Source organism: Cryptococcus neoformans, assembly GCF_000091045.1.
Source record: "Cryptococcus neoformans var. neoformans JEC21 chromosome 3 sequence".
NCBI lineage: Eukaryota > Fungi > Basidiomycota > Tremellomycetes > Tremellales > Cryptococcaceae > Cryptococcus > Cryptococcus deneoformans.
In genome coordinates this window covers 2,031,201-2,044,110 of record NC_006685.1, presented here as the reverse complement: position 1 = coordinate 2,044,110, position 12,910 = coordinate 2,031,201, and the positions used below count along the sequence as shown (strand labels likewise).

Genomic DNA, 12,910 nt, shown 5'->3' with positions numbered 1-12,910 from the left:
AGTAGAGTTTGTTGTAGTATGGCGGATCATGTTGCATGATAACATATTTTGCAACTTTGCGATTCCTACTCTTATTTGTGAACTGTGTGGGGTACCAAAACCCTATATCACGATACATTCTTGACTCATATTTTATCTCAGCTTGTTAGGTCGGCTCGTTGAAACTGTGTTGAAATAGAAGGCAGCAGCAACAGTCGGCATTATCGAAGCAGCCTCAGTGAGTACTTCCGAAAACACCATCAATTTTCTCAAGTTCTCTTCAAATGTTGTAGCTTGACAAAAACTGCTACAACCGGCGTCAGAGTAACGAAAGTGACAATGAAAATAATCCTCCTGGAAATTCAACGAGGATTGGTCTCAGGTTTCGGATAGGCGCTGGTCAGTTCCGAGTTTCGACAGTAGACGAGCCGAGACGACAAACGGGGTCGATCGCATGGCTCTTCGTGCAAACCAAACGTTCAGTCATGCAAAACACTTGTCGTCTGCGTCTCCCAAATAAAACAAAGGAACAGTTAGTAGAATGGGCCGCTGAGATTGCCGAAAGCTTCTCATCCTAACACCCGACTTCAAGCAGCCTCACACCTTATTCCGACCGCATTGTCACTCAAACCACTCCCTGTTCAAAAAATGTGTGTCTGTGAAGCCATGCATCCCCTATCCTACACGCCCCTTACGAGTACGCCCAAAAGTTTACTCGTCGGGAACGACAATCTCGCCCTCTTGGATAGCAACAATGATGTCGTGGGGGTTCTTGCCGTCAACAGTGCAACCAACAGAGTGAGCGGTACCGAGGATTTCACGGACACCACCAGAAAGGTTCTTGGCGAAAGACTTGTGGGCCATCTTACGGGCAATCTAGAGAAAGTGTCTGGTTAGTAAAGAACACAAGAATTTTTGGTCTGGATGGCAAAGATATAGCTCACGTCGTAAATCTGGTCAAGGGGGACGTTACCGGAGTGCTTGATGTTCTTCTCCTTCTTCCTGTCCCTAGGAGGCTCCTTGAGGGCCTTGATGACAAGGGAAGAGGCGGAAGGAACAACGGAGACGGCAGCTTGCCTAAAGTTGATGCATCAGAAATTGAAACTTTGGAGCTCTGAAAGTCGATAAACTCACCTGTTCTGGATAGTGAGCTGGACAGTCACTCGGAGACCTTTCCAGTCACCAGTGGCCTTGGCAATGTCTTCTCCGACCTTCTTGGGGGACTATAGGAAACCAATCAGCCGAAGGCCCACAAAAATCGTATGACAGCGGCGTGTCTGTGTTTTGTCCTCCTCCATAACTCTCATACGCTCCTTATCCTGCCCTTCGCAATATTCGTCTCTCACTGACACGTCCCAAATTTTCCCATCACACCCTCCAGCCGACACTCGTCGCGTTGAAACCGTTCGCTCCCTCCAGGTTCTACTATGCACAGACACGCCAGCTCCAATGGCAATGACTCACGAGACCAAGGGGACCGATCTTGGGGGCCAAAGCGGAAGAGGCACCGACCTCACCACCGGTCGCTCGGAGGTAGATGATCTATTTGAGTGTCGAATTTAGGCCGACCAAGAGTGCAATTTGATTACCATGAGGTTGCAAAGTAATAAAGAGGGTAGATTGAAGGATACAGACGTAATCGTTACGGTCGTGGGAGATGGTTAATTTGTACAGTTGAAGAGGCAGCAATTGTCACACAAATCAGTCTCTCGCCCACGTTCCCTGGTATTTTCTCATCCAACGCACCTTAACCTCGCTGGGGTCGAACTTGGGGGGCATTGTCGGATGTAGGGTGGTGAGGGGTAGGTAGCTTTTAAGGAGAGTTTTTTGAAGAGCAAGAAGAAAAGACGTTATTCACTCGAGAATGTCAAAGTCGACCACCGCGGCCCCTCGCCAGCAGAGGCGCTGGGAGCGAGTGCTCGCCCCGACAATATATTGCCGAATTGCCGACTACCAAAAAGCAGTGGCGAGTGTCCGGTGAACGGGAGCAATCGCTTTTCGGCGATAAGGCAAGTCCGACAATTTCGAAGACTCATAGTTCGGCGAGATCCGAGACGCGACTAACCCTGTTCAGGGTCGTTGTTGTAATGAACAACGCCAGACGCGCACTGCTGTTACGTATGCAAGCAAACAGCTTGGTTGATAGCGGCCGGCAAGAGCTGGGCAGTTAGTTGCCGGATGGCCCGAGTATCTCGGTGTTTGCTCGTGAGTCTACTCACGCACGAGCCCAACACTTCCCGTTCCATGTCCGATTAGCTTGCTTGATGACCACCTGCAGTGAAAAATCCAGCGGCTATTACCAAAGTATTCATGACACCAAAAATATGCAGCTAACCTGCACACTAGTCAAGCCAGATTGGATGTCGACTCCTTCGTCGTACGATCACGAGACTCGCTTATGAGAAGGTGAGTACCTTCGTCATGCGTGCTATTTTCCAAAGAACACTGTCTGATCACCTCAACATTCGCCGCTGTCAGCTTCCGATCTTCATTCAACGACACCTCTATACTCTGCTAGGTTATTTTAACGAGTAGACAGGCCCCGACGAGGAAGAAGAGGAAACTTTATCGAGTTCCCGCCCAGCACCTCGCTCATTGTATTATTTACCCGCTGTATCGGGTTAACAGAGGCCACCCCACATCTCTATCGCCTTTGTAAGACAAGCAAGCACAATGTCTATTAGTGGGAAGCAGCCGTTCTTTCCCCCACCAGCGTACTCCCCTCGTCGGACTTCTGCAGCTTTAGTCGCCACCAACCCATACACCAACGCCACTTACCATTCTCCCGATGCCGAATACGAACTCTACGCGCCAGTGGACGAATACAGCCTTCCGCCGTCTTTCACACAACTGCCGAGACTAGACAAGCTTGCCCCTGTACACGACATCATTCTTCAACACTTCTCCGACATTGAGCCACTCAAAGCGCTCACCTTGTGCTCCGAGGTCTATGATCTCGTCATACCTCACCTGTACCACTATGTTAAGACTAGCAAAGGTCTACTGAAAGGCCTTGACTTCCGATCAAAGACGTGGAAGAGAAAGCAGAAAGCTTTAAGCTACGTGAAGGTTCTGGAGATTGACAATATGGAAGAGATGTGGCGAATCGCAATGCTGGGTTACAAAGAGTATTCAGGCCTCCCTAGGTCATATACCGATGTCTTCCCCAATGTGCGTCAGATCGTCATATCCCAAGAAGCTTTAATTGGGATCTATGTGATGAAGAAAGAAGGAGAGCCACAGAGGACCTGGAGCATAGAGGAATTGAGGACAGCGTTGAGGTTACAGTTTCCACCGATCGTCACCGAGGTCATAGGCCCACTACCTCGAGAAACAGGCGGTGAATCTGCCGCAAAAACCATAGTTTTCCCTGTGCAAAGGCCTGAGACCTGTCGAGTACGTGATTATGCTTCAAACTCGTCCTCTTCCACGACCTTTGTTTTCAAACTGACAGTGCTTTCCTCTTTACAGTTCACCTCACCACCGTCTACACCGATGAGCACCCGCATCCTATCGTACTTCCGTTATCGCCCTCAGCAAGGTCAACAGTCTCAACAACAGCAATCGAATCAACAGCCGACATACAGCCAAGTGACCGACAGAAGATTTCAACCTGACATATCATCATGTGAATCTGTAAGGACGCCTTTCCTCGTATTCTTTTCACCATCGGCATATAGCAGCTGCTAATCATTATTTGATCCTATTTCAGGCGCATGTGTCGGTGTGCTCATTTGGGTTGCCGTTCATGCGGTCAACCTCGCGAAGGCGAAGCAGCCATGCAGGGGGCTGATGAAGGAAGACAGCAAATAAAGCGTTGAAGTCGTTGGGCTTACGATCTTTGACTACATACAATTGTATACGCGGATTTATCTATAACTGCTACCTGTAAGTATAATGAAGAGGGAGGGAGGACGGAATATGAAATCAATGAAAGAGACTATGTTAAAAGATGACGAGAGTCTTGTTGACGAGTTGTAAGTTCACGCCTATCGTTTCGAATCCCGACTTGGCTAATTGCCCCTTCTGTTCATCGGTCTTCTGTCCTCTTCTAGCCGGCCTGTGCACCGTTACAAGACACCAAGTGATGAACAATGGCCGCATCACCAATCCAATCATTGGTCGTAGATAGATCTCATTACGAGTTTATCGACCAACGTCCCATCAAGCTCCATCTCATGAGCGAGGTTTGATCAGGGATGTAGAAAGGCGAGGTCGATAGGTTGTGATTCGATGGGTAGTATTATTTTGGGCCAATATTGAGCCCAGTGGATCGATGATAACGGTCTTGTGGTTGGCTTTGTTGTATCGTAGTAAATCGCCGGCTGCGTTCTTGTATGTATCTGAGTAGTCAAATATTTCTTTGTTCACCCACAGTTGAAGCAATTATCATATACTGTACAGTATTCAGTTCTGATAAGAAACTCTATACAACGAAATTATCAATCGGGACATAGTACCACCAACCTTACTATCGTCACTTTCCTTTCGTTGCTCCCACATGACACCACCCATCGTTTTCATTATTTTAATCAAACTTATGCCTCGCCCTTCTTAACATTTTTTTTTTCTTTCGTCTGGATAAAAATGATGGCGGATCGGAAACCCTTCCCTATTACTCCCTTCATGGAGATCAAAAATGTAAACGACGTTGATCAGAAAGACAAAGTGCTTGAAAAATATCTGTTTTCCACGAGCCAAAAGGCCAATCGATTTGGCCGAGTTATTTGATGTGTCGAGCATCATATCTTGGAGCTTGCGCTAAATGGGGAGGGCGGGTGGTGGCATAAGGTCTTCATTGTATGATCATGTTGAATGTCTATAGGGTGCTTTTACATACATTAGGGAATTCCAAAATTGAATGTGAACCCATGGAACGAATGAAAAGATCAAAAAGAATTACCAGTGTATGAACGAATGTAAGCATTCGGTGGTACGGAGCCTAGTACTACCCAGCTGCGTGGTGTCGGGAATAAGCGGCCCAATGAGAAGCCGTCTGGTACGCTTCCAGATGTTGGTGGACACGGATGGATGCATGGAGAACACAAGATGTCTGGTGATATGGACGCATCTTTCACAAATACTCCATACATTATCCTCTACAACTCCAGAATAGACGTTTGTGCAACATCTGCCAGCGAAGGCTAGCCATAACAAATATAAGTAAGTATTTAGTAAACTCCTCGCTTCATCCGGGCCCGCCGTCATCACTCAGCGCGCCAAAAACTTGAATTCAACGAAAGCGAGCGTTATCATTCGTCATTATATCGATTTCATTCATCTCTTGCATCCAATTTTTCCACATACACGCCTACCAGGTGAGTGCAGTACGTGCCATGCGGGAAGCATCAGAGTGTAGCTTACCAAAGGAAACAATTTAGTCATCAGGTCTTTCCAGGAAGAGTACTGTACCGGAATTACTCCCCGGTAAACAGCTGCTTTTGTTGTTCTCTTTGAGCCATACCTCTCGAGACAACCAGGTGAGCGCAGCTATGTTATGTCAAGAGCAACTGCTAACCGAGGAATCGCAGGCAATCGATAGGTTCTTCCAGGAAGAGATACTCACTTCATTAAAATTATTTATCGGCGACTAGCTGCTGTAGTTGTTTCTATTCAAGCCGTAACCCTGTTGAGACAAAACAGATGTCAGATCAATCGGAAAGAGGTACGCTCCCACACTCAGGCGTAGAAAACTGACAACTCGCTCCCAGACGTTAAGATAGATGATATGCCAACCTCATCCTCATCCTCATCCTCCGAACCCCATTACACCCTCTCACCCCATCCACCCCACACTGACTCATCATTTCACCCCTTACCTACCGACCCAACACCTCCTCCTCAACCTATGTGCCTTCGCGAAGCCCCCGGACCCGACATCTTTTCGGACCATCGTCCCACTCTTGCCGAGTTCCGCGCCAGTGAAGGTCCTGCCGCAAGAGCTTCAAAACTCAGGGCGCTCTGGAAATCTCTTCCCGCCCTTCCATCCATTCCTGATGGCGACGAACCCACACCGACAAAAAAGATGCAGCTTCCTGGCCAGGGTACCACTGCGGCCCTGTCGCCTGAGCGCGCTGAGAGGTTAAGAAGGCTCTACGAAGAAGAATTGGTCAAGCGTATTAGCGAGGAGAGACCGGATAGTTCATTATGGGGTGGACCTGATGACCTTGAGCCGGAAATGAAGAATTTAAAGGGAAAAGGTATCGCGTGGCAAGATTTCAGGCGGTTCTTATGGGATAAGGAAAGAGAGTTGTGGGATATCTTCCAGGAACTGGATCATAACGCCGACGGCCGTCTTGACGCGCAAGAGATGAGAGCCGCACTTTCTCGTTCAGGGGTGGACGTCACGCCGGCAACTGTTTCTGATCTTGTCCATTTCCTCGCCAGTCCCTCTAACAAAGAAGGCTTACCTAAAGGGCCCTCGCAGGGAGGTTCAGAAGAGGGGTTGTACCTTACGTTCGCCGATTTCAGAGATTTCCTGATCATGTTGCCCAGAAAAGCGACGCCATTTGAAATCTACAAATGTAAGCATACCGTCCTTGTCTTCCTACTAAACTAATTTCCTATAGTCTACCAAGTCCGGAAACGATTTTCTGACGGCCGAGGTGCCGCTCGCGTCGACAAAGAAGGCGATATAAGCATCTCCTTCCCCAAAGCCCCCAACTCACCTCAAACATCTACCGCCGCTGGATTCTTCCACCCCCCAAAACAACATAAAGAAGAAGACGAAGAGTTTGCCGACACCCCCGGACCATACGACGAGGACGTTGAAGTCGTGCAGGAAGATAGGCATGAGGCATGGAGGTTCCTCCTGGCGGGTGCCATTGCCGGTGGCGTCTCGCGGACGGTGACAGCTCCATTCGACAGGTTGAAAGTCTACCTCATCACGACTGATGATTTTTCTGCTTTCAATCGTCATCCACAAATCAACCATCCTTTACAAAATGGTTTCAGGGCGGTGACGAATCTGTGGGGAGCGGTGCAGAGGATTTATATGGAAGGTGGGGGATTGAGAGCGTTCTGGGTTGGGAATGGATTGAACGTGACAAAGATCCTCCCTGTAAGTATCCCTCTTTCTCGGCGCTCTCAAGATGTTAAAGCTCATAGCTGCATAGGAATCCGCTATCAAATTCGTCTCATATGAACAATCCAAAAAATTCCTCGCCAAATACTGGGATAAAGTCTCAGATCCGTCAGAACTTTCCTCATCTTCCCGTTTCATCTCTGGCGGCGTAGGTGGTATCACCTCCCAATTGGCCATTTACGGTCTCGAAACCCTCAAAACGCGGATACAAAGTGATATTGGCCCGAACCAAGGATGGGAACATGTGGTCAAGACAGCAAAGGAAATGTGGAGAGCAGGAGGGGTCAGGACATATTATCGCGGACTGACGCTGGGTCTGGTCGGCGTTTTCCCGTACAGTGCGATTGATATGGGAACATATGAGACACTCAAGACGGCGTATTGTCGGTCGACAAAGGCGGATGAGCCGCCGGTATTTGCTGTACTCTCGTTTGGAGCGCTTTCAGGTTCTATTGGCGCTGCGACTGTTTATCGTAAGTCCCTTTCTCTCCGTTCCATCCCTCTTTCTCCCCATCTTTCTCGTTATCAGCGTCACATAGCTGAAGACTGATCCCTGCCTTCCTCTCCACTTACAGCTGTCAACCTCCTTCGAACACGACTTCAGGCTTCTGGCTCATCTGGCCATCCACATCAATACACTGGTTTCCGCGACGTTATGCAGCAGACCCTCAAGAATGAAGGATGGAGAGGCCTTTATAAAGGGTTACTGCCTAGTATATTGAAGGTGGGCCCCGCAGTGGGTGTCAGCTGGATTGTGTATGAGGAGTCGAAGAGGATGCTGGGAGTTTAAGAATGAAAGAACGAGTGGTTTGGTCATGAGGAATGATGAATTGATGTATGATGAAGGATGAGGAAATGGAAGGTGAGATGGAATCGAAGAGACGGAAGACGGACAGTTGGAAGAAGACGTCAGAATTCAAGAAACTCAAACATAAATCTTATCGCATAGATACAATCTTCTTCCTCTTTAATTTTTCAACATAAGCATGAGTTGCGGACGTAGATGTATTGTAAACTGCAACAATGAATTTGATGTCATCTGCCGGGAGAGGTAGAGGATTCATCAACAACAATATGCATATGAAGCTATTTCATTTGATGAGACAAGATCTTGTGGAGTTTGCGACAACTTTTACTCTTTTGTCCTATAATTTACTCCGCATAGAGTACAGCTCTCATCTCTCCCCTTCCCTCATCTTCCTTTCCGCATCGGTTTCTGCTTCCTTCACCTTGGCCACCATCAACCGTCGCCTAATTTCCTTCTTCCGTTCTTCCTCGGTGATACTGCGCAGAGCTCTATTCATCGTAGCTTCTAGACCTTTCTCTTTAATCTCTTTAGGGTTTGTGACCTCACTGTTCTCTGCACTTGGGACAGAGGTTGAGGCTGAGGTCGAAGCAGCCCCAGAACGAACGTCTCCTACAGGATTGTGCGACAAAGAACGTTCCCGTTGAGATTTGAGGCGAGACTGAAGCTTCGCCCGGAGGGCTTGTACGTTGGCATCTTCTTTAATAGAGGGAAGTTGTGCAACGGACGACGGTGATAATGGTGGTGCTCCTGGCGGAGGGGTAAGAACCGGGAGGGTGACATTGGGATAGTTAGCGCTGTTAGCATAGTCGGGAGGAGGTATGCCGGGCTGAATCTTTGATTTTGCTTCGGCTTTAGCTCGTTCCAATCGTTCACGTAACGATAACTTGGAGGCTCCTTGCTGCTCTGCTGTCTTTGATCCAGGAACAGACTCCGATGCAACTCTGCTGATTCTCTGCGAAGTCTCGGTTTGGTTTGACAGATTGACTTTGTCTTGAGCAGCCTCCGCTTTGGCCTTTACAAGCTTTTCCCGTAAATTCATTCCAGGCTGATTTGTCGGTGCTTTCGTGACGGCCGCCCCTTTGATAGAAAGTTTTCTCCCAGCCATATGAGGGGGCAAATCCCTCTCCATTCGACCTTTCGAGTTGTTTTGTGGAGGGATAGGACATTCAGGTACAGTTGGTCCTAGACGTGAAGCGAGGGAAGGTGGTGAGGGCATATGAGGTGGTATGTCGCGTCGGTTGGTTGTCGTAGGATTATCCTCACCATCATCTAACCCCTTCTTCGCTGGGCGAGGCGGCGAAGGGAATAGCTCTATCCTTTGCTTCTTTTCGGGCCGTTCCTCGCGTTCATCCTCGATTTGACTCCTGCCATTGTCACTGCCCCATGCCCGCATGCCTCCTCCATCAGTCCGCGTATGTGCCCTTGAGCCTCGTTCTCTGTCACGTACCCTTTCGAACTCATACGGCCGAAGTCTCTTCGTTCTTCCTCCTGAACCCGTGTGTTCCCGCCTTCTATCTGGAACACGCCCTCGACCCCTGCCCCGCCGTCTGATAGAATCACGATACCGCGTGTAATCATGTTCATCCTCATAGTTCGGACCGGCTCTTCTTCTCCGCGGAGGACATCGAGACCAAGAGCGGGAACGCTGGATAGGGGGGGAAGGGTATCGGCGTGGAGGTGATCTATTGCGATAGTAAGAACGAGGACGAGGACTGATTGAACGCGAGGATGATCGAGAAGAGTAAGAGTAGGATAAGTAAGAAGAATATGAGGAGACTGAACGAGATTGTGAACGTCCCCTTGTTGGCGGTGGCGAGCAAGCTGGTGGTCTAGAAGGTGGTATAGGATCGTACTGGGAGATTCGATCAGCCCACTAATCATGACACGTGGTCCAAGGTAACATACCTGAACAATCCCATCATACCCTTTCAGTTCTCGATATGGGCTCCTGAGGTACGAGTATAATTCATGGCAAAAATGCTCTGCTCCATTAGGGAACTCGACGGTATCCATGAAGTCGGATAATAGTCTGACGACCGCTTCTGAGCGTATATCTATCGTCCGCAACAACGAAACGATGTAAGTCGTAAAGAACTCTACATCAAGAGATGGCCAGATGCGTAACTCTCGCCGAATAAATGCTGAGGCGCGTTGGACGAGTTCGGGGTCAGAGGCAATCTGCCGAGGGGTGGGGTTTGCTCGAAAGCGGGTATGGCGGTTGGAGGCGATATGCTATAGGACTTGTCAGACACATTACAATCCAGTGGGCAGAGCATTCATAACGTGCCTTGGCAAATAAACCGTGCTTGTATAATTCCCTCCGACGGTTGACTTGGATGTCCAACTCATCAGGATCCAATTTCTCCCGCTCTCCCCACCTCGGACGTTCCTCTCGTCTCGTTGGAAGCCTCTCTCTTGAAGGGCCAGGGCGAGCAAGATGCGATGATGGTTTAGAAGGTAGAGGAGGGAGATAAAACTGCGGTTTTTTTGTTAGTAATAGACCTCATATAGAAAGACTCATTAACTCACTTTTGTAGGCGCCTCCTCGTCAAGATTATGCAAAAGAAATGGTGCCATTGCCCCAGCGCAAAGAGGACATTTCCGGCTTTGGTTTGACCAGATGCTTATGCATTCAAACTAATAAGGATGATTAGCTCTGTTCCCGCCAACGCAGTTGCATAGACTTACGCAGAACTCGTGTCCGCATACGCCGACAATGGTTCTATCTCTTAATCCCATCAAACAGATGATACACCTCTCCTCATCGCTGTCATCATCATCATCACCCACCTGTGTTTCTTTCCCCACTACATCCGTTTCGTTCCCGTCCTGACCTTCGCGACGTTTACCCTTCTCCCGCTCCAGCGCTTCTCTCTTCTTAAAAGATCGGTGGTAACTTTCGTCGAGAGGCTCGTCAGGATGAGTGTTGATCTCATGTTCCCAGTCCATCTTCTTTCGAGTGGCGGATAGTCTCTCAGATTGGGCTTTTGGCTGTTGGTCGGATTGAGGCGGTGAGGGGGCGATGCTGCTGGCATGAGACAGTATGAAGTCTTCGGCCTCGTCGACTGGCGAGTCCCGCCATCAGCTCGGATTCTGAACGGCAAGGATTCAGGTTACGCACGATATATGTTGTCCTCTACAGCCGCTTTCCGCGGCATAGTTGTATGAGAAAGAATAATAACAAAGAAAGATGAAAGATAATCAAACTGAAAGATGACGAAATGCCTGACTCAGACGGACGTATGTGTTTTGGACGAATCGACCAAGTCGCGCTCTGCCTCCACTTTCAAGGTCCACCCACGACCACTGGTCCACCGCACAGCGAGTGGTGATCGTACATGGATACTCAGCAAATAAGCATATTCCATATATGTGAGTGTAAATACTTGGGGAAATGGTAGCGTATAAAAAGCTGGCACATGCATGGCAACGTCCATTGTATAAGTACTAACAAATTGCAGCTACCGGCACCACTTGTACTGAAAAAATCTACTTCGTAATAATTTCTTATCTTTCTTTTTTCCTTGCTTTGTTGTTCTTCTTTTCCAAATGAAATATGCCGATGACCTTGAAGTATAAAGGTATTTATCTACAACTTTAATGAGATGGGTTACTGTTGAAGTAGAAAGTCGCAATCATCAGAAGGCAAAACATGAAACCCATCATTCATGCATATAATAGCCCAACCAATCATGTTCAAGTGATCCTCCATCTGCATACGGCGAGCTTTTCTCAATCGCTAAGTTGCTACTCGATCTGAACAAGGTCCTTGTGGAGTCTGAGCCACCAAAATCAGATTTACATTTAACAAGTATCCATGAGTAGCACACTTGATCTCGAAAGCCCCGTTTGTTCTTTTCCCGTAGTTCAAAGACCTTAATTAAATATCAGGAAAAGGTTCAAGAAAAGAACTTACTGTTGATTGTTGCTTTTAAGTATTGAAGTTCACCACTGCATTGTGGAAGGCCGGCGACTCGCCCATGAAGCATGATCATTATTATAGCATCGTAAGTCAATTAATACGTATACAATAATAACACAGCAAAAACCATATTAAGTGTCTTTTTCTCAGCATCTCGATAGTTATTAGCTCAGGTATTAGATGTCGTTATTGTTACAACCAACTCCGTTATTATCCCAAGAACCGCCGGACTGTTTGTGTTTCTTATCATTCAAATAGGTAACCAGCAGAAGGGCTCAGGGAGATATTATAGCGCCGCCAGCCTCCTTGAAATCCAGGACAAGCTTTTGAGGCTTTTGGTTCATTCGGAATAGCTATTGCCACAATGATAATAACCGATATCAAAATAGGTACAAGAACGCGCATGTAGATAATATTATCTTCTGATGATGATGATGCACATTGCATTGCTGATGCTTGAAATTTCCTCAAAGGCTGGTTAGATTGACTTGGTCGAGGGGGAGGATAAAAGTGCGCCTCTCTTATTAGAGATAATGTAATAGTCGGGGTAGCGCGGGCAGTAAGCCGTAAACGTCGGATGAAGCAAAAACAATGCCTCGGGAGAAATAGTCACAAATTTGGAAGCTATTGCTCAAGTATGTTGAGACGGGGGGAGCAGGAAGTTGTAGCCCAATTAATTGGGCCTGTTGTTGCTGCTGATGAGATGGCATCGACTTCCTCGTAGTCGTTGAGAAATCAACCGGCTCGTTTGCTTTGCTGAATGATACGAATAATTATTATGGGAGTGATCGGTAGGGGAAGCGGTGGCACGGGTGAGAATTTGCGGCTACAGCTTTGTAGATGGCTTAAATGGAAAACTGAACATTACGGAGAAGGAAATACAACGCCTAGGATGGTGGTTCTACCTCGATTCTTCCCCTTGCCGCTCTTCCCTCCTTGTTTACCGCTGCCGTCGTTGTTGTCATCTCTTATTTCTTTTGCATACGAGGCGCAAGCATATTACGCAAGGTGTTTTTCGAAGTTTTAGAGATACATATAGACATCTTTCCAAATCAGCTCAACAGTATTATCCCCACTCACAACCAGATACCACATCTCAACCGTTTGCCTTTTTGCA

The 12,910-nt window shown here is 47.8% G+C and overlaps 5 protein-coding genes across 5 annotated transcripts in view; 2 read left to right on the top strand and 3 right to left on the bottom strand.

Annotated features, from left to right (window-relative positions):
- Window positions 1–75: 75 nt before the first annotated feature.
- Window positions 76–1,796, bottom strand: CNC06990 (conserved hypothetical protein). Its single transcript, XM_569829.2, has 5 exons — window positions 1,726–1,796; window positions 1,444–1,521; window positions 1,114–1,202; window positions 924–1,056; window positions 76–855 (listed from the first exon to the last, which is right to left on the bottom strand). Exons 1-5 carry the CDS (start codon window positions 1,756–1,758, stop codon window positions 691–693), a joined length of 498 nt encoding a protein of 165 aa, XP_569829.1. The 5' UTR covers window positions 1,759–1,796; the 3' UTR covers window positions 76–690.
- A 404-nt stretch (window positions 1,797–2,200) lies between these two features.
- Window positions 2,201–4,326, top strand: CNC06980 (expressed protein). The gene is made up of 5 exons (XM_569855.2): window positions 2,201–2,385; window positions 2,458–3,375; window positions 3,451–3,615; window positions 3,692–3,956; window positions 4,035–4,326. The coding sequence occupies exons 2-4, from the start codon at window positions 2,653–2,655 to the stop codon at window positions 3,770–3,772; spliced, it is 969 nt and encodes a 322-aa protein (XP_569855.1). The 5' UTR covers window positions 2,201–2,385; window positions 2,458–2,652; the 3' UTR covers window positions 3,773–3,956; window positions 4,035–4,326.
- Window positions 4,327–5,077: 751 nt separating this feature from the next.
- CNC06970 (mitochondrial carrier protein, putative) lies at window positions 5,078–8,142 on the top strand. The gene is made up of 7 exons (XM_569856.2): window positions 5,078–5,297; window positions 5,361–5,459; window positions 5,511–5,644; window positions 5,691–6,503; window positions 6,549–7,039; window positions 7,095–7,536; window positions 7,639–8,142. Exons 3-7 carry the CDS (start codon window positions 5,623–5,625, stop codon window positions 7,851–7,853), a joined length of 1,983 nt encoding a protein of 660 aa, XP_569856.1. The 5' UTR covers window positions 5,078–5,297; window positions 5,361–5,459; window positions 5,511–5,622; the 3' UTR covers window positions 7,854–8,142.
- On the bottom strand, window positions 8,138–11,089 carry CNC06960 (hypothetical protein). Its single transcript, XM_024656910.1, has 6 exons — window positions 10,993–11,089; window positions 10,560–10,936; window positions 10,401–10,508; window positions 10,159–10,347; window positions 9,777–10,103; window positions 8,138–9,723 (listed from the first exon to the last, which is right to left on the bottom strand). The coding sequence occupies exons 1-6, from the start codon at window positions 11,027–11,029 to the stop codon at window positions 8,239–8,241; spliced, it is 2,523 nt and encodes an 840-aa protein (XP_024512488.1). The 5' UTR covers window positions 11,030–11,089; the 3' UTR covers window positions 8,138–8,238.
- Window positions 11,090–12,761: 1,672 nt separating this feature from the next.
- Window positions 12,762–12,910, bottom strand: part of CNC06950 (D-lactate dehydrogenase (cytochrome) oxidoreductase protein, putative) — a 2,412-nt gene continuing 2,263 nt past the window's right edge. Inside the window, exon 5 of the mRNA XM_569853.2 lies at window positions 12,762–12,910. This exon is cut by the window's right edge and continues 177 nt beyond it. The gene's annotated coding sequence lies outside the window, so the exon portion shown is untranslated.

Bases quoted from the DNA above. Each gene is read 5' to 3' on its own strand.
- CNC06970 (XM_569856.2), top strand. From the start codon at position 5,623: ATGTCAGATCAATCGGAAAGAG. The intron at 5,645-5,690 runs GTACGCTCCCAC...ACTCGCTCCCAG, and splicing joins GTCAGATCAATCGGAAAGAG to ACGTTAAGATAGATGATATG. The intron at 7,040-7,094 runs GTAAGTATCCCT...ATAGCTGCATAG, and splicing joins ACGTGACAAAGATCCTCCCT to GAATCCGCTATCAAATTCGT.
- CNC06990 (XM_569829.2), bottom strand. From the start codon at position 1,758: ATGCCCCCCAAGTTCGACCCCAGCGAGGTTAAG. The intron at 1,522-1,725 runs GTGCGTTGGATG...ACACTCAAATAG, and splicing joins TCGACCCCAGCGAGGTTAAG to ATCATCTACCTCCGAGCGAC. The intron at 1,057-1,113 runs GTGAGTTTATCG...CATCAACTTTAG, and splicing joins CAGCTCACTATCCAGAACAG to GCAAGCTGCCGTCTCCGTTG.
- CNC06960 (XM_024656910.1), bottom strand. From the start codon at position 11,029: ATGCCGCGGAAAGCGGCTGTAGAGGACAACATATATC. The intron at 10,509-10,559 runs GTAAGTCTATGC...CATCCTTATTAG, and splicing joins TATGCGGACACGAGTTCTGC to TTTGAATGCATAAGCATCTG. The intron at 10,348-10,400 runs GTGAGTTAATGA...AAAAAACCGCAG, and splicing joins ACGAGGAGGCGCCTACAAAA to TTTTATCTCCCTCCTCTACC.
- CNC06980 (XM_569855.2), top strand. From the start codon at position 2,653: ATGTCTATTAGTGGGAAGCAGCCGTTCTTTCCCCCACCAGCGTACTCC. The intron at 3,376-3,450 runs GTACGTGATTAT...TCCTCTTTACAG, and splicing joins AAAGGCCTGAGACCTGTCGA to TTCACCTCACCACCGTCTAC. The intron at 3,616-3,691 runs GTAAGGACGCCT...ATCCTATTTCAG, and splicing joins ACATATCATCATGTGAATCT to GCGCATGTGTCGGTGTGCTC.